Source organism: Pseudonaja textilis, chromosome 8 (genome assembly GCF_049901715.1).
Source record: "Pseudonaja textilis isolate UNSWEBS1 chromosome 8, rPseTex1.2, whole genome shotgun sequence".
In the NCBI taxonomy this organism is placed as follows: Eukaryota; Metazoa; Chordata; class Lepidosauria; order Squamata; family Elapidae; genus Pseudonaja; species Pseudonaja textilis.
Window position 1 is genome coordinate 40707571 of NC_141997.1, and position 23823 is coordinate 40731393.

The following is a 23823-nucleotide window of genomic DNA, read 5'->3' on the forward strand; positions in this document are numbered from 1 at the left end:
TTAATCAGTGGGACCACTTGACTCCAGAAGTTGTAAATGCTCCAACACTGGAGGTTTTTAAGAAGAGATTGGACAACCTTTTGTCTGAAGTGCTATAGGGTTTCCTGCCTAAGCAGGGGGTTGGACTAGAAGACCTCCAAGGTCCCTTCCAACTCTGTTATTCTGTTAAATGTTTCACTTAAGAACAGAAATTGTGGGCTCAATTGTAGCCCTAAGTCTAGGGTTACTTGTATTTTAGTTTCAGCTAGCCAGAAGTCATCTTCAGACAAATATTCAGAATTGCCATTGTATCTTAAGATTAATGTTTGAAACTATGATCTATGATATACTGTATGGTCTATCATTTTGTTGTTTGTATATACACTGAGAGACAAATTCCTTATGTGTCCAACCAGACTTGGCCAATAAAGAATTCTATTCTATTACATCTTGGGCTCAAGAGCTCATAGTATCTATGGAGTTTCTCAATCATTCAGGTCAAGGGTCTCCAACCTTAGCAACTTTAAAGCCTGCCAGGTCTTCAACTCTAAGCCAGCTTAGTTGGCTGGAGAATTCTGGGAGTTGAAGTCCTCCAGGCTTAAAGTTGCCAACATTGGAGACCCCTGATTCAGGTCATGATTGTCCCAAAGTTGCTTTTCCAAAAGTCAATGGGACTTTTTTGTTTGTTTTTTTCCTTGAAAACGTTTCACTCCTCACCCAAGAAGTTTCAGTTCTAAAGTGAAGAAGCTTCTTGGATGAGAAGCGAAAGGTTTTCGGGAAGTGGGGGGGGACTTAAGAAAGTCCAGTTGCCTTTTGGAAAAGCTGTGTGGACCAAAATCTCAACCGTGTTTTGACAGAGCTCTGACTGCAATAATTCTCTGTCCACTGGGTCTGAGCAGATACTAGATAACAACCCTTTGCAGTGAGTGGCTTTAGAAAAAGCAGATATTCTGCAGCTTCTGAATGTTGTTGCAAGCTACTATCAGTGGCAGATAAAGAAGAGGCGCTCTCTCTCTTTTCTTTGAAAACGTTTGCCATGAGAAACCGAAGGAGGAATGCCAAATCTTTTCAGAGAAGTCAAAAGGATTCAGAGCCAAGTTGCTTTTTTTCTTGGAGCTTCCTGTCTTGTTGACATGCCTTCCAGACTCTCAGCAGGTTTCCTTCAATAGTCCCATCTGTTCATCTACTGTTCAGGCCTGAAACGGATTTGAATCTGTATGCCAGTGACTTGCAACCTCTGACCCCTTGTTTCCACCGAGCATGTGAAGCTTAAGTCCGTCTCGAGCGGGAGGTGGTGGGAATATTGTATGCCTGGGGCTGGGAGTTTGCCTCCAATCTGCAGGACACCAGCGGAACTTCCAAAAGTTTGACTGATCAAAAACAACAGCTAAGAAATGGACCTTATGACACGCCAGGAGCCCCATGCTTTAGCTTCAAACTGTTTATTTGGAGCTCCTCAGAGGGTCCTCTTTGCAGGCTAGATAATGCACAGAGGGCTGGATGTGATCTGGTTTCCAATGGGAAGCGTCATTTAAATTCACAGGAACTCGGCCCACTTCATGGCCCCTGCAGCAGAAAAAGCCTCCCCGTCTATTGTGCCCTTTTCTATGGGCTGGATTGAGAGCCTGGCTCGACCTGGGGGAAAAAAAAAACCACTCTTCTAGGTCTTAAGAAACACCCAGGATTTAAATTTAACGTTTAAATGTCTCTTTCTAGGTGGATGAGATCATGCTGACTCTGAAGCAAGCTTTTAGCACCGCAGCTGCCTTGCAGAATGCCAAAACCCAGGTCAAACTCTGCGAGGCCTGCCCGATGCACTCCCTTCACAAGCTATGCGAGAGGATTGAAGGTTAGCCGGGTTTGAAATCTTGCGTATTGTCACTTGATTGTCCCTTTGAATGCACACTAATTGGCATATATTAAAAGGAAATTTCGTGGCATACCGCTCTCAAAGTCACCAACTCCAATATATGCTACATAAACATGACTGACTGACTGACTATCTATGCATATTCCCACGTATATTATATGACATAGAGAAACAACATCGTCGTCTTCGGATGTATATACATGGCAAGAAAAAAGAATCTTGCGAGTTTACTAGACAGATGGCCAAGGGAACAGAACTGTTATAGAATCTGGTAGTCCTACTAGAAATACTTAGAAAAATCCTCCCCTCCCAGAAGGGAGCAACAGAAACAGAACTTAAAGTGAGTGTGTGGGGTCTGTAACAATGTTTTGAGCTCCAAGAACATAGCACTTATAAGCAGTATCCTGAATAACGGGAAGTGAGCTTCCTATAGACTTCTCCATTGTCCTCACTACTCTCTGTATGGACTTTCTATCTGAGGCGCTGCTGCCACCAAACAGTGATGCAGTTTGTTAAAACGCTATCAAATGTGCCTCTATAAAAAGTGGCCAGGACAGAAGGAGAAAGGTGCTCTCCTCATCCGATGCAGGAAATGCAGAGGCTGGTTTGGATAAATGTAAGAAGAATAGAGGTGCTTCTGCTCTCTTAGCAAAAGAAAGTGATGTCTTTCGTTCCCTTTGTGTCTGGGTCCAGCATCTGCAAGAACATTTTCACACCGTCACAGCAATTGAGCAGTTGTGTGCAGATGGTGTGATAATCTCTCCCTAGAAGCTCTTCTTGCAAGATCAGACCAGGTCTTCCTAGCTCAGTTCATGCTTTAGTCTGGGCTTCACTAACTAGCTGTGTTAATTAAATAACAGCGTGACACGCATAGTGTACATTTTTGTGAATTGCTTTTACAGCTTTCATTCAAAATTGTAACAGATTAAATCGGAGAATCAGGGCCTAACTTTCTTTGAAGGACCTCTCTCTTCTTTTGACTTGTTGGTGAAGGACTGGGCCATTGTTTATTTTATTTTTTTTACTAAGAGGTCCCCAAAGATTTGTTCTCCTTTCCCAGTTCTGACATGCTTGCTTTGTGGACTAGAAACATGAATGTTTTCCAAATACGGCCACATCATCCATTTAATGCAAGGGCTTTAATATTCATTATCATGTTTGATTATCCTAAACATCCTTTTGAGCCTTGAGTTTGTGTGAAGTGTGCAGAGAAAGGTTATCTCTTACAGTCCACAGAAATTTCCTTGTGTGCTGATTGGTTTGTCTTGGAGATTGTGTCATGCCCCATGTCAGAGTCTGAACCTGAGGAGGAAGACGAACAGCTGACAGGGAGCGGGAGTGTGGCTCCATTGTCTGTGGAGGAGGCTAGGGAAGGGAAAAGTCCAGCTGGGCAGAGCAGGAGAGAAATAGAACAAGGGAGAGATAGAACAAGGGAGAGGGAGTTCAGAGGAAGACCCAGGCCCACCCACTCTTCATCCTAGGGCACAGAGGGAGGAATGGAGAAGAGAGCAACATGGGTTGCATGGCTTATGGGGGAGGAAAGGGCCCTGATTCCCTTCATTAGCCACAACTGAGAAGACAGTTGATAAGAAAGACAGACTACGTGCAGCAGGCTGCTGGGAGCAAATGTAACTTTATCTTGTGTTGTCGTGGCTTATCTGTGTTCCTGGCGTCTTCCCAACCATGTGAGTTTTGCTGTGCCTTCAAGTCTGAAATTCTTGCTCCTACCCTGCCCAACTAATTACTTCACTTTGGCTTGTTTGGACTTTAAGTTACAGTTTGTGTTGCTCATGTTTTGGACTTAATTTTCTGCAGTCAAAGGAGAATTTTTCTCCAGCCAGAAAGTAACCTGGATATTGGGGGCAAAGTTGTAGATAATAAAGGGACTCTTATTGCTTATCTAACTGTGTTGCCTTTTTGCCACAGCCGGGGTCATCACAGAGCGAGTACAAACATTCCTTATTGGTTAGCTGATGGGTGATGGGATCAATAGATTTTTTTTCATCTGTGATAACCCAGAGTGTGCACAAACATAACTAAATCCAGAACATAAATAATTGTCTTTTAATGCCTCCAACTTGGCCCTACTGTTCAACAATTCTCGGTTGGAGATAAAACTTATTCTAAAATAGTCTTCAAATGAAAGTAATACAGTCTGAACTTAATGAGCAAATAGAGGTGAAATAAAAATCCCAAACAAACTACAATGAAGGAAATTCCAAGGAGATAACAAGGCACAGTCTGTTGGAAGGACGCCACCAAGATAACTTCAGCCCAAAATAAAACACGCTTTGGTTCTAGCAACACTGTGTTTTAACCGTCCCTCTTATATGCTATTCTCCCCAGCTGCAACCAATGAGGGGGATCATGGCCGCTTCCTCTCTCATAAGCCAAGTTGTTTCCTTCTCCATTCCTCCCTGCCTATTCTAGGATGCATAGGGGATGGGCCTGGTTCTTCCTCTGACTGCCCAGCCAGCCTCTGCCCTTCCCCAGCCTCCTCCACAACCTCTGAAGCCACACCTCCACTTCACTGTCGGCTCCACTCCACTGTCGGCTGTTCCTCTCCCTCAGAGTCTGACTCTAACAAGGGCATGACATCATCATTCTTTGGTAAAAGTGTGAGAATAACACTTAATTCAACTTGAGAGATGCCTTTTAGTCATAGGGGCCATCCTCGGCTTACCTAGCAGTTTAATTTAGTGTCCGTTTGAAGTTACGACAACACTGAAAAAAAAGCGACTTATTTTCACACTTATAACCATTGCAGCCTCCCCATGATTACGTGACTTACATTTGGATGCTTGACAACTGAGTCATATTTATGACGGTTGCCTTTTGTGACAAGCAAAGTCAATGGGGAACCCAGATTCACTTAACAACCGTGTTGCTAATTCAAGAACTGCAGGGATTCACTTAACCAAGTGGCGATACATGTCGTAAAATAGGGCAAAACTCACTTAAAACAGGGCTCATTTGTGGTTGTAAGTTCAGAACAACCTGTATTTCCACTGTATGGGTAGCAGGTCTCAGTGATAAAACTACATCTAGGGTATTTTGCCAATGAAGCAGGAATGTTTACCTATTTCTGTTTACTTCCTATAATTATCAATGTTTATTTCGGAAAGCACATATTTGGTGATCAGCCCCCTCTGGTGGGCAAAGCCATAAAGCCACCCAAGTTATATATATATATATAAAAAAGAAACAATAGTTGTTGCTCTAGTGCAGAGGTCTCCAAACTTGGCCACTTTAAGACTTGTGGACTTCAACTCATAGCCAAGCATGGCTGTAGAATCTGGGAGTTGGAAGTCCACAAGTCTTAAAGTGTCCAAGTTTGGAGACCTCTGCACTAGTGAGTCAGAGTTCAAAACGGATTATGTTTTGTTCTTCAATAAAATGTGTTTGCGGAAGGGACAGACTAGTGACAATCTCTCTTTGATTTCCAACAAAAAAAGAGAAAAGCCAGGTTTTCTCAGATTGTGAAAAGATGCAAAGCTGGGGTTTCGTTCTTTTTCTTAAAAAAAAAAAAAAAGTTAAAATAGATTGCAGCCTCCGAGGAAGAGAATGCCAAAATATCTAAGAAAGTTTTCACGTGCTTCTGAAAACTTGTTTCGGTTGCTGGCACTAAATGATATTTTAAAGTACTGTGTCATTTCACATAAGATCTACTTGGACAAAGGCTCCTCTGTCAAAGAGCAGTAGCGATGACAGGTGTGTTCACCTGTATGCAAACGTTGCAAAGAACTTTGTATTCTGAACTAAGGACTGAAATAAGAATATCTGCTTCTAGGGGGGCTCTGAGGATAGAAACACGAGGTCTTCTCTCCCAGATTTTTGAAGTATGCCCCAAATAATCAAAATACTTCAGTATAAGCCAAACTCAGAGTTCACCTTGGCCAAGGTGAGGTCTGTAACACAAGCAACTTTAGCTTGTGGCTTCGGACTCTTTGGGGGTCCAGTTATATTCTTAGATGGAAATAGCTTGATTAAAAAAAACCATATTCTTTCCTCCTCTCTTGTCTGATTGGATTTATAAAAACAATGACTTTAAAGATAAACAAGGAATGTATGTGGGGTGGGAGATCTTCTTAAAACCTGTTCCAGGACCTGATCAGGCTCGTCTGGATGGTTTCTGTCAGCAGAGGCCCTTCCATTCCAGAGTTGATGGTCAATACTGCGGAGGTATCTCTCCATGTTGTTCCCAATCACCGTCTCCTCAATTCCTTCTTTGGGAGTGAAGGTGCCATGCTATTTAGGGTAATGGCCACCATCTCTGGGGACCTTTTGTTGGTAGCCAAATCAACCTAGCGAGGAAGGGGTTGAGGGGTTGGGTTGAGCTCCCACCAAGCCATCGAGGAAGAGGGACGTAGAGCTCTGGTCAGAGGCCTTGAATGGCGGGGTGGCCTGTCAGCCTCCGGCCCTTCCAGCAGCTGAATCAGAGGAGGAGGAGGAGGCATGGAGTCAGGGCCAGCCCCAAGGCACCCTGAGAGCTCCAGTGGTGAAGAGGGAGTGGAGCTGTCAGAGATAGAGACAGAGGCAAGCCTTGGCCGGCCGTCAGCCTACAGATGGAGAGTCAACGGCCTTCAGGTCTGGAGGTGGCTGATGAGGAAGAGGAGGAACACCTGGGTCCAGTGCCTGACACGTAGATGCATAGGAGGCAGAGGAAAGGAGAGCAGTGAAAATCTATGGGCCGATCCTTGGGATGGAAGAGCCACCGCTGCTAGCGGAGCCCCAACTTAGCTCTGGGGATAAAAGTCAAGAGACGGAGATGAATAGGTGCGGCGGACAACTATTTATCTCCCTGCCGAACCGACTTGTTAGCCTGCTGTGTGAGAGAAAGAGCCTTTTTTTTTTTGCCAGGGCTGCTGGTACTCCTAATAAAAGGAACATTTGTTTTAACTACAGAGGCTTTGTCATTGTTGTGGCCCTCCGGCGGCTAGCAGAGCTGGCAGCAGAGTCGGATCGTGAGGAGGTTGGGGAGGAGCATGGGCCAGTCCTGGAGGCTGAGGAAAGCTCGGACGAGGGCTCTGCGTCAGAGGCAGAGATGGGGCCAGGGCAGGCTGGCCGTTATCAGTTGCCTTTGGAGTCAGATAGCAGTGAGGCGGGGGAGCAGCTGGAGCCGGTTCCAAGCTTACGCATGCGCATGCGCATACGCAGAGCTGCCAAAAGAAAAGAACAATTACGAACTAGGGGTCGACAAGGGAGTAAAGCCACAGGTGGATGGTGAATGGCCCCTCCCACAGGGATTAAAAGAGGAGCAAAAGGAGAGGGTTTTTTTTTGCAGGAAACAATTAATTTGTTAGTTCATTGCAGCGGTATGAAGATCTGTCTCAGAGACTCTGTGCCAAGCCCTTCCTTGTCAGCACTGCGTTTGAAAATATTTACTCGGCAGCTCTCCAAGCTAGATAAGGTCTGTGCTCCTAATTACACCCTTGAGAGGCTGGTTTGCCAGGCCTTTGGCTGAAAGTGAATGCAATAAGTAACACCTTCATTTAATAAAAGGGGTTTTGCCAGGACAAAAAGTCTGCTTAGTGCTTTTGGGGGAAGCCTAGGTCAGAACAGTCGTGTTTGGGACCCGGGTCAGAACAAATGGCCAAGTGGGGAGACGAAGGTCTCCTGGCTCAAAGGGCTGGTGGGCATCTGGGAGGCAAGGGCATTGGCGGGCAAGGCAAGGCATTGGAGGTTTGGTAGAGGTGGCGTGGATTTCAGCGGTCACACTTCAGCTGAATCTTGTCTTTCTGACTGCAGAGAAGAGCCCGTGAGGGCTTTACAGTGAGTAAAACCTCTCTTGAAGCCCAACGACCTCTCTTCTTTCCCTCTGAAGGACTTTATCCACCAAGAGCCAAGCTTGTCATTCAGAGGCACCTGTCCTCTCTCAGCGACAACGAGCAGGCGGACATCTTCGAGCGTGTTCAGGTAAGAAGGGATCCCCCTCCCCACTCAGATTCGGTTCCCGGGGTGATCTCTGTGTCAGCGCTCCACCAAACCTCCATTCCATCCAAGAAGTCTGAGGCAGGCGTCTCTCAAAAGTTCCTTTTTATTTGGATAGCAATTGGCACAACTGTGGAATCCCGAATCTGAAAGTTCCGGGTTTCCTTACGATAAGTAAAAACTACAAAACCCATCCCCTGCACCCATCACTACATCACATGGCCCAATCACCATCCATCCCAAGTTAAGACTTCCTCTCACTTATGCGCAACACTACCTGACCTTGAATCAGAAAAAGAATGTTATTATATCTAACTAGTTATACTCCAGTGAATTCCCCTGTCCCACTTTCCCAGGCTCAATTGTAGCAGCGCGGGAGCATCGGATCTCAATACGGCTTCCAAAGCTGACACTGTGGGAATCAAATAATCAGAAATTCACTTCAGGGGTTCTTTCCCTTAGCGTATTAACCTTTCTGAAACCCTGAGGTAATCTGGCTGGCAGTCAGAACAGGGCGGCTAATCAAAACTATTTGCTTCTTTCCTTCCGTGACAGAAAATGAAACCGGTTAGTGACCAGGAAGAAAATGAGCTGCTGATTTTCCACTTGCGCCAGTTGTGCGAGGCAAAGCAAAAGACCCACATCCACATTGATGAGGCCCCGATGGTAAGCTTCCCGTCTTCTCTGGCTTCTCGGGAGCTTCAAAAGAGGCCCAGGAGGTCCTTCAGGGATTCCATTCTCCTAACGGTTCCCAATTCTTACCTGGAAACAGATGATGTGTGAAGGCATCCCGATGGAATAGCAATAGCCCTTAGACTTATATACCGCTTCACAGTGCTTTTACAGTCCTCTGTAAGCAGTTTACATTGTCAGTCTATTACCCCCAACAATCTGGGTCCTCATTTTACCCACCTCGGAAGGATGGAAGGCTGAGTCAACCTTAAGCCTGGTGAGATTCGATCTGCCAAATTGCAGGCAGCCGGCAGGCAGCAGAAGTAGCCTGCTGTACTGCACTCTAATCACTGTGCCACCATGGCTCATTCCAATGGGGAAAGACTAGCAGTGTCTGTCTGGGTTAATTTTTGCTGCTGGGATCCAGAAGAGTGGAAGAAGGACTAGATTTCCTTGAGTGTAGGAGCCTCTGTGGTGCAGTGGTTAGAGTGAAGTACTGCAAGCTACTTCTGCTGCCTGCCAGCTGCCTACAATTTGGCAGTTCAAATCCCACCAGGCTCAAGGTTGACTCAGCTTCCATCCTTCCAAGGTCAGTAAAATGAGGACCCAGATTGTTGGGGTCAATAGGCTGACTCTATAAACCACTTAGAGAAGGCTGTAAAGCACTGTAAAGTGGTATATAAGTCTAAGTGCTATTGCTATTGCTGTAGTTGATTGGATGTTGAATTAGGAGCCCTGGTGATGCAGTGGTTAGAATGAGGTATTGCAGATTGACTCTGCCTGCAGTCTGGAGTTTGATCCTGATCGGCTCAAGGTTCACTCAACCTTCCATCCTTCCGAGGTGGGTAAAATGAGAGCCCAAATTACTGGGGGCAATAGGCCAACTCTGCAAACTGCTTCGAGAGGGCTGTAAAAACACTATAAAGCGGTATATAAGTGCTACTGCTATTGCTATCCCTCTGTCCCAGCCAGATTTGATTTAAATCAAGTACAGAGAGTTCTCAACTTATGAACATTTTGCTTAGAAACCCAGAGTAATACTGGTGTGGAACACAGATAGTCCTCGACTTACAACAATTTTGTATAGCGACCGTCCAAAGTTGCAACCACACTGGAAAAAGTGACTTATGACCATTATTTCACACTTACATTGCAGCATCCCTGAGGTAACGTGCTCAAAATTTAGACACTTGGCAACGGATTCATATTTGTGACGGTTGCAGTGTTTCGGGGTCTGGATTCCCCTTTCGCGGCCTTCTGTCAGGTCATTTCAATGGGCAAGCCAGATTCCCTTGTCAACCATGTTAGTCATTTAATAAGCACCACGGTTCAACAACTGTGGCAAGAAAAGTCACAAAATGGACCCAAACTCACTTTACAACTGTCTCACTCAGTAACAGAAATTTGGGGCTGAATTATGGCCGTAAGCTGACGATTTACCTGTAAGGCCAGGTCCTTGCACTTATATTACTATCCCATATTGGCCACAATTCATTATCAGGTGACCACAATTCAGGCACTTGGCAACCAACTCGCAATTATGACCAATTGTATGGTCCCGTGATTGCCATTTGTGATATATTTTGCCAGTTTCTGACAAAAAAACAACAACTGCACTCAATTTTGCAGAAGCGGTTCACATTTAGCGACTATTGTAAAAAAAATGGTCATGAAGGAGGGACTGATTTGACGGCAAGGACTTCATGATGAAAATTTCAGTCCAAATTTTGGTCTTAAGTTGATGACTAAATGAATTTGTACTTGTGTCAGCCTGATGTTGCATTTAAGCGGGTGACTCAGCCAAAAAAAAAAGCAAAACAAAACCCTTTCATTTGAAATGGAGGGAGAAAACGGCTGGACAAAACAGCCTTTTATCTCTTTTTGAAACCCAACCCTGACCACTTCCTGTGTTTATTATTTTTTTCTACTTGGAATCAGTTTGGCAGTTGCATATTTTGGATCTCCGTCAGTTGCCAGTATTGATAACGATGCTTTATCTTCACCGTACAGAACACATCTAATAATACAATCCCAGAAAACACCACTAGCAGTGGAAGATTCACCCTGGATATCCTGAAGAACAAGGCCAAGAAATCCTTAACCAGCTCTCTAGAAAACATCTTCTCCAGGGTGAGATAAATTGCTCAGAGGGAGTAAAACGGCGGATAAAGTCATTTTTAAACTGTTTTCCCTTGTCAGATTAGTTCCTCTGTGGGTGATGAGGAAGCGAATGGCATATCAAATGTTTCACGGCACCTTTCTCCCCAAAATCATGTCCTAGAAATTGTGAATTGCTCCGTTCCCTTTGAAACTGCTATTTTCAAACTGCTCAGCGTTCTGAAATCACAACTTCGGAATTTGGCTCTACTTCTGTAAATTCAGAATTTAGCTTTAAAGAACGGTTGTGGGAATTGGGCATCTCTAATCTAGTGAAAAGAAGGACTAGGGGTGACACGATAGCAGTCTCCCAATATCTCAGGGGCTGCCACAAGGAAGAGGGAGTCAGGCTATTCTCGAAAGCAACAGAAGGCAAGCCAAGAAACAATGGGTGGAAACTAAACAAGGAGAGAAGCAACTTAGAACTAAGGAGAAACTTCTTGACAATTAGAAAAATCAACCAGTAGAACGCCAGGAGTTTTGAATGCACCAAACACTGGAAGTTTTTAAGAAGAGATTGGACAATTATTTGTCTGAAATGGTATAGATTGCCTGCCTGACTAGGGGGTTGGACTAGATGACCTCCAAGCTCCCTTCCAACTCTGTTGTTATATTTTGTTTTTCTGAATTCAAAAGAGTGTGGGAAAAAAAACGGGGCACTTCTCAACTCAGGATAGTGTTGAACAACACTATTTTCTCTGACAAACGACAATATTGGCTTCTTTTCTCCTTAATGGATTATATTTGGCTTTCCCCAAGATTCCTTTCTCCTTAAAATATTATACTTGGTTTTTCCCCTTGCCTCTCTATAGGAGTAGAAAGCTCTAAGGGCACTAAAGGAACGAGGGAAAACAAGTGTAATGAATAAATATTAAAGTTCCAAACGCTTGGCATTAATTGCTGATTTAGCTAGAAAGACAACCCCCAGCTTTGAAGTAATGTATTGAATTAGCAGAAACCTACAACAGAAGGCAGGACAAGGAGCAATGGATGGAAACTGCTCAAGGAGAGAAGCAAACTATAGAACTAAGGAGAAATTTCATGGCAGTGAGAACCATTAATCAGTGGAACAGCGTGCCTCCAGAAGTTGTGGAGGCTTTTAAGAAGAGATTGGACAGCCATTTGTCCAGAATGGTATAGGGCCGTAGTGATAAACCTATGGCATGCATGCCAGAAGTGACACACAGAGCCATGACTGCCAGCACACGAGCACTCGCCCAGAAAAGGTCTACTGCGCATGCTTGCGTGCCGTCCGCCCAACAGCTGATTGTCGGGTATCTGGTCCGCATGTGCGGAAGTGTGCAGGAGACACTCGCGCATGCACAGAAGCATGTGGCACACGGGGGTAGCACACGCATGTGCAGGAGGCATGGGGGGCACACGCATTGCCTTCTGGGTGATGGCACACGAGCACGAGCAGGCCAACATGCATGCAGTTATCAGCACGGGAGCCCAAAACGGTTAGCCACCACTGGTATAGGGTCTCCTACTTGTACAGAAGGTTGGGCTAGAACAGTAGTCGCCAACCGGTCGGCCAGGGACCAATGGTGGTCCATGAGAAAATTTTGGTGGTCTGCAGAGAAATATCCCCCCCAAAGCACCGCCCAAAGCAATTAATCCAGTCTGCACGGGAACACAAGGCTGCGCCGCCCACACACAGGCCTCCACCCTTTGGCCGAGCACAAACCTTACCTTGAGTAGATCCATGCAAGCTGGAACTAGAAGGTAAGACCAATGGCAGGGGAGGGAAATCTGCCCCGGGGTGGCAGCTCCGGGACGACCAAAGGGCCAGTCTTGTGACTTCTGCAGCTCTGGAATATGGGACCGACTTTCCCACCAACGTCAGCAAGCCACCGTCCGTCAAAATTCATATTAGTGGTCCGCGGGATTTAAAATTATGAGTTTGGTGGTTCCTGAGGTCCAAAAGGTTGGCGACCCCTGGACTAGAAGACCTCCAAGTCCCTTCCAACTCTTGTCATTCATTATGGAAGTGTTTTACACTCAATGGACGTGATTTGGCCCTGCCTGCAGTTCTGTGAAAAAGTACTTTTTCACAAGACTGTACACCACCAGGTGGTGTGGCTGTTTGCTTTTGCTTTCTGTTTCCCGAAGGGAGACTCTCCAGACTTATGAAAAAGTCAGCATTTACAAGGGTCTTCAGAACTCCCTCTTCCATTTGGGCTTGTTTTGAGGACTTTTGTTTATTTATTTGTATCCCACCCTTACAGGATTATTTTTTACAAATAACTCAAGGTGGCGAACCTATCCAAAAATGCCTTCCTCCTTCTACTTTCCCCACAACAACATCTCTGTGAGGTTAGGTTCAGGTGAGAGAGAGTGACTGGCTCAAGGTCATGGCTAAGGTCAGTGGTGGGATTCAACTGGTGTCACAGCTGGTTTGGTGAGCGGTGCGTTTGAAAATGGCTCTAAAACTTACCTTCCACTGCAGCCCCAGTGAGTAAAACAGCTGAGGTGCAGCAATCTGGTCTCCCATGCCTATCAGCTGGGCTTCAAACAAAGGAAATGTAGGACAGACTAGCGGGGGGGCAGGGCCAACTCATCGCCAGAACTACCAGTTTGGCCGAACCAGTCTGTACCAGCTGAATCCCACCCCGGTTAAGGTGGGACTATAACTACTGCTTTCAAGCCTGGTGTTTTAACCACTGGACCAAACTGGTTTCTGGGGGCCTTCTTGCCAGCACAGGAATCGCAGAGGCAGGAAATGGGTGACACCGAGTGGGTATCTTGTGTTTTTGCAGGGAGCCAGCCGCATGCGTGGTCGCCTGGGGAGCACGGAGAGCTTTGAAAGGTACAACCATCTCACTTCCGACAAAGTAAGTACAAAATGGATGGAAGCACTTAGGGTAGAACCCGTTGCAGAAGAACCAAAGGCATTGTTTACCTTGTTTTTAATCACAGGTAGTCCTCAATTTGCAATTGCTCCCTTAGTGACCTTTTGAAGTTGCAACGGCAGTAAAAAAAAAAAAAAAGTGGCTCATGGCCATTCTTCACAGTGATGACTGTCGTAGCCCTCCCCATGGTCATGTGATCAGAATCTGGACGCTTACGATGGTAGCAGTGTCCTGGGGGGCACAGGGTCCCCTTTTAGGACCTTCTGACCAGCAAAATCAATAGGGCAGTCAGGTTCACTTAGCGACGACATTGCTGACATAACAACAGCAGCAATTCACTTAACAACTGTAGCAAGAAAGATCATACAATGGGGCAAAACTCACTTAATGACCATCTTGTGTACGGACAGAAATTTTGAGTTCACTTGTGGTTGAAAATTGAGGACTAGCTGGATAGGACTGGAAGCAAATATGTTTATAGAGGATTCACTGACTTGACCAAATCTATATTTGGTATTATATGAGCAATACTGGAATGGATTTCTTCTTGTGTCTGTTCTGACCAAGGCTTCCTGAGACTGGAATTAAGCACACGCTTAGTTAAAACAACTCTTGTTTTATTTCAACGCTGGGAATTATGTTCATTTCCAGCCTGTAATGAGTCCCAAACAATCCCCTCGAGATAAGCACCCACCTTTCTCTCCTTTGAATTGTTGCCAACAACTAAAGTGCCAAATAAACTATAAAAAACCAACTGAATTACAAAGCCCACACAGAGCTTCAAGGTTTAATCCGAACAGAGCGAACGACTTTGCTTCCTGCAAAGGTTTCTCTACCTTTGCACTTTCTTTATACCTTATGGGAGGGGCAATCACCTCCCAGCCTTACTCCTGAGTTGCCTCTTTTGTCTCAGCTGCTCCTGCCTTCTAGCAGCTGGAAACAGACTCCCCTTCTTCCTCTGCCTTGCTGTTGCCAGACTCCGGAGGCTCTGGAGTCAGCACTCCACTCCCAGATGGGCCTGGCCTCATCTCTGCATGGGATGCAGGACCCTCCTCTGAGTCCTCTCCAGACTCCTGGACTGGACCCCATTCTTCCCCACTGTCCAATTCTGTTGCCGTCTACACAGGCTGCCGGCGAACCACAACACTGTCATTGGACGTTGGTGATTGTGTTGCCAATCCTATTTTCATCAACAGCCCCATGAAAAAGTGCTTCTGAGTTTTGTCCAAACCAGTCCCTTAGATTTTGAAGCCATGATGCTCTTCTTCTTCTGCCTGGACCTCACTTGCCTTCAATCTTCCGGTGGAGGATTAAGTGAAGGATGCCTTATTTTTCCAGGTGTCGCATCACAGGTCTGAAATATTCTAACTTTTGCTTTTTTTTTATGGTTTTGATGATTTCCTTTGGCTTTCCCAGGCGGCTTATCATCTCCTCATTTCTGATTTTATCGACCCAACTTATACGTAACAGGCCACCAGTAAATCCACATTTCACAGGCTTCTATTGGAATGGTTGAACGCTATTTAAAGCTCTGAGGGAAACTGGAAAGAGTCTGGCCCCCTTCAGCTCCTTTGCAACTTAACCAGTACAATGCTCATTTAATGAGTTACTTAGCAAGACATCAATTTCAGGCTCCTTTGTGGTTGTAAAGTGAGGACTCCCTGTTTTTATTATTTTTAAAACATTGAAGTAAAGTAAATCATAAAAACTCCAGGCTTTCTCCTGTCGGCATAAGCATGGAGAGCGTCTGAGGGGGGTGATCTTGTGCTAAGCAGGGTGTGAATGGTACCCTTTCCGCTTATTTCCTGTGGAAACGCTTTCTCCTCCGTTACTCCTACAATAGGGATTTCCCATTCTCCTCCCCTTCCCCAGGATATAAATCCAGGGCTGTTTGTGTGTGGTTTTCAATGATCCTGCCAGGTTATCCGAAGGGGAGCTCTTAACCAGAGTGCAGTTTGGACAAGACAGGGAAATCCTCTCGGCCCCAGATCCAGGAACCAGGCCGAGGGGCCAGCTTTGGTGAGGAGGTGGACTTCTGGCTCGCTTCCTCTTCTTCTTCCTCTCCCCACCTCAGATGGTCCTCTAGTAAACGTTTGGACACCCTGGGCTATGTTGAATGTGGGCAGGGTTCTCCCTCCCCTGAGCAAAGTGGCTTGCGTGTTTTCTTCTTAAGCTTCAAGGAACGCCTGTGTGAGGAGAGCCGCCTCTCATGTTTTGTGTGGGAGGTGCGTAGACGGTGTGGGTGGCAAGGGAAGCACCTCATTCTTGTCTGTGGGCTTCTAGGACTGCTCCTCTGGGGACTCCCCACCCTCCACACCTCCGGCGTCTCCTGTCGCCTTGGCCAGACACCCGTTTCCCGAAGAGGACTCCGACTCTCCCCAGTTCAGAAGACGCGCCCATACTTTCAGCCACCCGCCCTCCGCCTCCAAGAAGAGGATCACTTTCCAGAATGGACGATCTCAAAGCGTCCGGTCGCCCCTCCTGAGGCAAAACTCGGCCGAACAAAGCAGGTAAGTTAGGCTGGGAGGGCCAAGGGACTTTCTTTAGAGCAGGGGTCTTCACACTTGACAGATTTAAGACTTGTGGACTTCAACTCCCAGAATTCCTCCTCCGGTCCTGTTAGCTCAGGAATTCTGGGAGTTGAAGTCCGCAAGTCTTAAACTTGCCAAGTGTGAAGACCCCTTGGTTTAGAAGATAGGCTGGGTAGATGCCCACCTGGGAAGCCTCCTGAAGTCCTTGGCTCAGGAAGGCCAGGGTTGCCTTCAGACATGCAGATGTCCTGAAGTTGGGATGAGATGGTTGCAATGTATTTTAAGTAGCCAGGTGTACCCTTCTAATAATAATAATATATGTTGTCCAGCTCCCAGCAGCTCTCTTGGGAGGGATATATGTTAATCTCTTTATAAAAATGATACTTGAAAGTATCGAATAATAGACTAACAGAGTTGTGGAGGTCTTCTAGTGCAAAATTGGTCAAAATTAGTCATTCATATATATGTGTGTGTGTGTGTATGTATATGTATATGTAATTTTTAATGTCATTTCATCTTCAGTTTTGAACAGTGTGTTGTCTCAGTACAAATATCTTTGTTAAACAATAATCAAAATTACAACATCCTTTATTACGTTAATATTCATTCTGCAATACTTAACATAGTAATGGGTCCAGCATTAATTAGTCTTCGAGGTACAAAATCAGTCATTGATCCTGTGCACTGAGACAGGTGTGACTGGTTTAAAATGAAGGGGAAAGAGGTCATTTCCAAAATCCTATGTATTTAAATCTCAGGGACCTTGGAGGTCTTCTAGTCCAAAATTGGTCAAAATTAGTCTAGGTTCAACATTGATCGTTGACTCTACGCACTGAGCCAGGTGTGACTAGTTCAAAATGAAACAGTCATTTCCAAGATTCTATATATTTAAATCTCAGCCATGAAAAATGTTAGAGAAGCAACTTAGAACTAAGGAGAAATTTCCAGAAGTTGTGAATGCTCCAACACTGGAAATGTTTAAAAAGATGTTGGATATCCATTTGTCTGAAGTGGTGTAGGGTTTCCTGCCAGGCAGGGGGTTGGCCTAGAAGACCTCCAAGGTCCCTTCCAACTCTGTGATTCTGTTAAATGTTTCGCTTAAGAACAGAGATTTTGGGGGTCAGTTATGGCCACCTGTTATGGTAGGGTTACCTAAACTTCATTTTCAGCTGGCCAGAAGTCAGCTTTCTATTATTCTATTCTATTATTTTGTCAGGCTGCAGAGGCAACTTTTGAACACCTTCAAACGCCGCTCCGTGTGAGGAAATATGGCGGGAGTTTTAATCCCTGCCTTGTTGACACACCTTCTGGCTTTCACAAGACCCAGAGGGGTTGACTCTTGTATGCAAAGATTCTTGTGACGTTGTGGTCTCCTCTGGGAATCTCCATTTCAGTGGGATTCACTTCAGTGGGACCTTTTCAAGGCTTTGTCAGCCGAAAACCTGAGACGTTGTGGATATTTAATTCTTACACCTCAGGAGGGCACAAACCCTTAGTACCAAAAGAAGTAGGTTTGTCTCTAAAACGGCAATTATTTTTTCCCTTGTCAGGCTGAAATATCTCCCCAGGTTTGGGCAGGGATGGGTGAGAGTGCACAGGGAGTTTGGCAGTTCAGGTGCTACACGGCTTTTGGGAGACAAGTATCTAGGAAGATTCTGAATCAAACAGAATAGCGCTGGAAGGGACCTTAACCATCTTTGTTGCTCTTCTTTGCATTTCCCCCAGCAAAGTCTCAACATCTTTTTTTGTGATGTGGTGACCAAAACTGGTTGCAGTCTTCCAGGTGTGGCCTTATTAAGGCTTTATAAAGTGGTACTAATACGTCATGTGATTTTGATTCTGTGCCTCTGTTTATACAACCAAGGATTGTATTAGCTTTTTTGGCGGCTCCTGCACAGGATCCAAGGTGCCTCTCACCATTCAGATAACAGATAATCAGAGTTGGAAGGGACCTTATAGGTCATCTAGTCCAACCCCCTGCCGAAGCAGGAGACCCTACACCATTTCTGACAGATGGTAGTCCAATCTCTTCTTGAAAGTCTCAAGTGATGGTGCTCCCACAACTTCCGAGGGCAACTTCTGTTCCATTGGTTGATTGTTCTCACTGTCAGAAAGTTCCTCCTTATTTCTAGGTTGAATCTCTCCTTATTCATCCATTTCCATCCATTATTCCTTGTCTGGCTTTCTGGTGCTTTGGAGAATAGCTTGACCCCTTCCTCTCTGTGGCAGTCCCTCAAATATTGGAATTCAGAGAGTGTTTATCCCAAATTCTGTAAAAATCTGTATAGATTCTCAGCCATCCAGGTCATGGTTATACCCAAGAGTGCTTTTTCACAAGGCAACTGGACTTTTTCTTTTGAAGGTTTTTTCTTCCTTTTGAAGATGTTTCACTTCTCATCCAAGAAGCTTCTTCAGCTCTGACAGGAGAGTGGGGAATGTTAGGATCCTGGAAAAAAAACAACAACACTATCCTGTCAGAGCTGAAGAAGCTTCTTGGATAAGAAGCGGAAACATCTTCAAAAGAAAAAAAAAAAACCCAAGGAAGTCCAGTCCAGATCCAAAAAACATTGCATCTATTTCTGAGGGAATAGGAACTTTAGGCGAGCTGCAGATTTCACTTCTCCTGAACGCTGCTTCCAGAACAGTTGAGAAATCAGTTTATTTGAAATGTGATCGCTTGGTCAGTGTCCTGCCTCTCTGCTTTGTTTATATTTTCTCAAGCTCAGGCTGCAGTCTTGCAGCGCCACAGGAAACCTGAGCAAGAATAGGGCTTAGATAGCCCAACAGGCCAGCATTTCTTTCTTTTGTCTTTGTCACAGCAAAGCTGGGCGCTCGCTGGCTCAACCAGTTCCCTAATTAGAGCCGCAATTCCTGTGTTAGATGTTGCTTTTCCACGGGTTGTTTTTCTGGCATGGAAACCGTTCTTTCCAAGAATTGCTTAGCAGCGGGGGACGGGGGGGAGCTAAGAAAACGCTCCCCCCCAAAAAAACCTTATTCCTCATTTTAAAAGTGGAAATAAATCTTATTGCCCCATCCCCAGAAAAAGCCCAAGAAATGCATTGTGCAGCAAAATAATAATAATAATTAAACTTGTGGTGAAATATTTATTCTGTGGAATTGTGTAAATATGCCTAGAATTACATGACCTCATCCCACTGCCGAAAGTGACTGAATGTTGTGCGTTCTCTCTCAACAAGGCTTAGCTCCCTGCACGCTGCAAACACAACACATCCCAAAACCCCCAACCGAACATTATTGGTTCGATACAAAGCAAACTGCACAATATCTGGAAACCCAAGTGTGGGTGTGTGTATAAACATAAATCTCTGAGAAATATGCTGTCTGCCAGGTAGCAACTCTGCTAAGTAATTTACACGCAATCCTTGACCCACAACCACAACGGAGCGCCAAATTTCCATTGCTAAATGAAACAGTGGTTAAATGAATTTTCCTCCATTTTACGGTCTTTCCTGCCATTGTTATTAAGTGAATCACTTAATCATTTGTTAAGTTAGTAACATGGTGTTTTTTTTAAGAGAATCTGGCTTTTCTGGATTCTGGCTCCCTGTCAGAAGATTGCAAACGGTGATCCCATGATCCCAAGGACACATAAATACATGCCAGTTGCCAAGCATCTGAATTTTGATCAGGTGACCCTGGGGTGAAAAGCAGCCTTAAGTCACTTTTTCAGTGCTGTTGTAACTCGGAATGGCCGTTATTTGCATGGTTGTAAGTGGAAGATTAGCTGTAATCACCAAGGGACTGCAGATCAGATGGATCTGAGAGCTAGGCAGTCATTTATGGGTCCTCCATTCAGTGCAAGACAACCTCCCGTAAAGAGGGCTCAAGGGTTCAAGCAACGTTTTGGGCAATGACTGCACTTTTCTGGCGGCATTTATTCGATCACCCACTCTGCTACTGAGGAGAAGTTGAAGATCTGCGAAAGAAGCCACCCACCAACTCTTAATTCTACTACAGGAACACACAGCTAAACGTGGGATCAATCCTCTGGCTGTGTTCTGGTGGGGTGCCCACCCTCTTCGGTTTAGCAAATGCTCATATCCCCAGCTCAGCTCATTCGCAAATGGCCAACTTGCCATGGTTAACTTGCCGTGGCCAATTCGCCATTGGACAATTCAACAAATACAAGTATGCATTGATGATGTTAACCTAGTTTGGGTATTGAAATGTCTGCAAGAAAACAGATAAGCTTAGAGGGCACCAAAGACCCCACAATCCCCCCTTTTTTCCTCCTCCTCCTCCTCCTCCTCCTCCTCCTCCTCCTCCTCCTCCTCCTCCTCCTCCTTGCAAATCCCACTCCTTCTAGCACTGAAGATACTACCTAGCTGGGCAATGAAACGTCTGGAAGAAAACGAGCGAGCTCAAGAGAGCGCCAAGGACCCCTCATTTCAATCCTGAGCTACAGAGATTCATCTTTGTAAACAGAAGAATTAAATTAATTTCAATGGAACCACAGCTAATGATAATAATAAAATAAAGTCCACCCAGAAATTCAAGCGTTCACAATAATTTCGACGAAAAGGTGGTCACCAATAATAAAAGGAACTGAAAGAAACAGTATGGCATTGAATTGTCCTGCAGTGAGTTGGCCCATGGCAAGTGGGCCGCGGTGTGTTGACCGCAGTGAGTTGGCTATGGAGAGTTGTCCTAAACCTCATTGGCATGCTGTTTCGGTGATAACGCCCCGTTGCAACTCAGGTTAACTCTTACCTTTTTTGCAGTGGATGTAGATGAGAGATTGGGCCCAGTGGTGGGATTCAATTTTTTTTTTTACTCCCGGTTCTGTGGGTGTGGCTTGGTGGGCGTGGCAGGGGAAGGTTACTGCAAAATCCCATTCCCGCCCCACCCCACTAACCTGCTTTCCAGCTCCGTTCTTCAGTGCAAGGCAACCAAAGAAGACCCAGCCAATCAGCTGGGATTCGGGAGGCGGAGAATAGATGGGGGCGGAGCCAGTCAGAGGTGGGATTTCCCGGTTCTCCAAACTACTCAAAATTTCTGCTATTGGTTCTCCAGAACTGGTCAGAACCTGCTGAATGCCACCTCTGATTGGGCCTCTCTTAAAGACTGGACTAGAACTTACTGCTCTCCTTTTTTCTTATTGCCCACTGCCAGGCCGGCAGTTGCCCGACGTACCCGCAGTGAAAGTGAGTCTTCGGTGCTGCCCGGTCTCCCTTCTTCTTTTTCTGCCCCTTCTTTCCTGAAAAGCTTGTACCAGAGCTCTGGGAAGATGTCTTCTCTACCTGAAGGTGATCCCCCCAGGAGGTGAGAGCATTGTGCCTGCCTGGCCCACCGCATTTCCACCTGTCTGGCTTGTCAGAGCCTCACTGGCTGCTTAGGATGCATCACATGAACATCCCTGCCTGATGCACATCTTCAGAGCTGCAGGCAGAGGCTGGGCTTCCCATGACCCTCCCACTCATCAACGCTGATGCCACTTTGGTACACATCAACATTGCCGTACCCACCGTAGGGTGAGACATAGGAGGTCCTTCCTAGTATTCATGGTTACCCAGATTTTAAAGCTTTGTTTTGTAAGGGACGTGGGGGCTCGGTGGCTAAGACGCTGAGCTTGTCGATCAGAAAGGTCGGCGATTCAGCGGTTCAAATCCTTAGCACCACGTAATGGAATGAGCTCCCGTTACTTGTCCCAACTTCTGCCAACCTAGCAGTTCGAAACCATGTTAAAAAATGCAAGTAGAATAATAGGCACCACTTTGGTGGGAAGGGAACAGCATTCTGTGCACCTTCGGCATTTAGTCATGCCGGCCACATGACCACGGAGACGTCTTCGGACAGCGCTGGCTCTTCAGTTTTGTAAACAGAGATCAGCACCTCCACCTAGAACCGGAAATGACTACCACGTGTGTGCAAGGGGAACCTTTAAGGTGAAGACCATATAGGCTTTGTGGCTTTCTCATAAGTCTCTCTTTGTTTACTCACTTGTCCTGGACAAGTGTGAGAGAATTTTTCAATCCTTTTGTGGTTTGGGGTCAGGACAGACAATTTGGCAGGGTTCCTAATAGCCCTCCCACAGCTAATTTAAGCACGTGTTGCTTAATAGCAATAGAACTTAGACTTATGTACTGCTTCACAGTGCTTTTATAGCCGTCTCTAAGTGGTTTACAGGGTCAGCATATTGCCCTCCAACAATCTGGGTCCTCATTTTACTGACCTGGGAAGGACAGAAGGCTGAGACAACCTTACAATAGTGAAGGTAAACTTGCCAGAGTTTGTAAAATTGCTTGACCTTGAAAAAAGCTATTTGATTTAAAAAAACCCAAAAACAAATAATTTCAATTTACATTATTGCTGGTTAACGTTAAAAGTTTTTTTTTTTTTAAACATGCAGGGTTTTCTTGGGGTACGGAAAGCACTGGCAATGTTGATCATTTTAACGGTCTACTAACGAGCATTTTGGTATTTTTGCTGTGTGACAAAGTGTGACGAATCTTGGCATGGGTTTTTGTGTGTGTGTGTTTGTTTTTTAACACTGCAAATAGCACAATTTCAGCCACCTGCAGCCACCTGGTAGGGATGCACTCCGGGCCGAGGGTCTCATTTTCACAGTGCACTTTTGAATCAGCCAGCTTAGCTTCATACAGGACACAAAGGGACATTTCAGGCATGTTTTGATTGGGGTGTGATGGTGGTGGTGGAAGGTGATGTCTTCATCTTTTTTAAAAAGTGTGCCTTGGCTGTCTTGCGTATGAACCCAGCTATTAAATTAAGTTGATTTGAATTAAATTTCTTTACTGCCCATCTCGTGGTTCAAAGCAACTCTGAGCTCTTGGAAGAGTCCAGCCCTCTGGTTTTTATGCCTCTGGGTCATTCCCGGAGTGTAGAATGACCTTTATGGTGTCAACGTTAAAGTTGAAGGAACAAGAATTGAAGATAGACATTCAGTCCGCCCTATTAGTTTATGAGTTTAGATGTAAGCTTCTCTCTGACCTTACTTGATGAGTTTAGATGTAAGCCAATCTCTTCACCGTTCCACTAAGCCTTTTTGACTCCATAAAAATTCCATACGATTGAAGTTTTAAGTCCAATGGTGGGATTCAAAATTTTTTACTGCCAGTTCTGTGGGCAGGGCTTGGTGGGCGTGGCAAAGGAAGGCTACTGTAAAATCCCCATTCCCTCCCCACTCCTGGGGGAAGGTTACTTCAAAATCGCCCTTCTCACCCCACTAACCTGCTTTCCAGTTCCGTTCTCCTGTGCAGGGCAATCAAAGAAGACCCAGCCGATCAGCTGGAACTCAGGAGGCAGAGAATAGATGGGGGCAGGTCCAGTCAGAGGTGGTATTTGCCAGTTCTCCGAACTACCCAAAATTTCCGCTACTGGTTCTCCAGAACTGATCAGATCCTGCTGAATACCACCTCTGTTTTTAACGTATCGGGATCTATGGTACCTTCTCTTGAACTGGGCCTTACCTCTTTAGTCTAAGCTTTGCTGGCTGAGGAATTCTGGGAGTTGAAGTCCACAAGTCTTAAAGTTGCCAAGGTTGGACACCCCTGGTCTAAGGGAAGATTTAAGAACTTTATTCATTTAATCAAGATGAGAGCCACAAGCAGTCATTCCAACCTACGTTTTTCTTCCGGGTGATGGTCTAGAACGTTAAAAAGGTTTCTCCAGTTTTCAGGGAGAAGCAGTTCAGAACATATTGTGGATTGGCTACCCGTTGTAAAGTTTCCAACTGCCTGTTCATCTGTCCCAAAGTTGCTGGGGTAATCATTGAATCAAAGCCAGTAGAAAATTATTCTTTGTCTTCCAGGTCATTTGAAACACAGGTAGGGCGACCACAAATTGAGCCAAA

General features: G+C 45.4%; 1 protein-coding gene across 3 annotated transcripts in view; it reads left to right on the forward strand.

Moving 5' to 3' along the window:
* The window catches only part of TBC1D4 (TBC1 domain family member 4), a 107159-nt gene that overhangs the window by 58346 nt on the left and 24990 nt on the right, over positions 1 to 23823 (forward strand). For 2 of the 3 annotated variants that reach the window (XM_087938018.1, XM_026705308.2), the window contains exons 5-10: positions 1696 to 1828; positions 7674 to 7765; positions 8336 to 8446; positions 10463 to 10582; positions 13369 to 13443; positions 15745 to 15971. In XM_087938018.1, coding sequence (XP_087794144.1) covers positions 1696 to 1828; positions 7674 to 7765; positions 8336 to 8446; positions 10463 to 10582; positions 13369 to 13443; positions 15745 to 15971 — 758 coding nt within the window. Of the gene's footprint in view, positions 1 to 1695; positions 1829 to 7673; positions 7766 to 8335; positions 8447 to 10462; positions 10583 to 13368; positions 13444 to 15744; positions 15972 to 21125; positions 21276 to 23823 lie in introns of all 3 variants that reach the window. The other variant, XM_087938017.1, reaches the window with a different exon arrangement.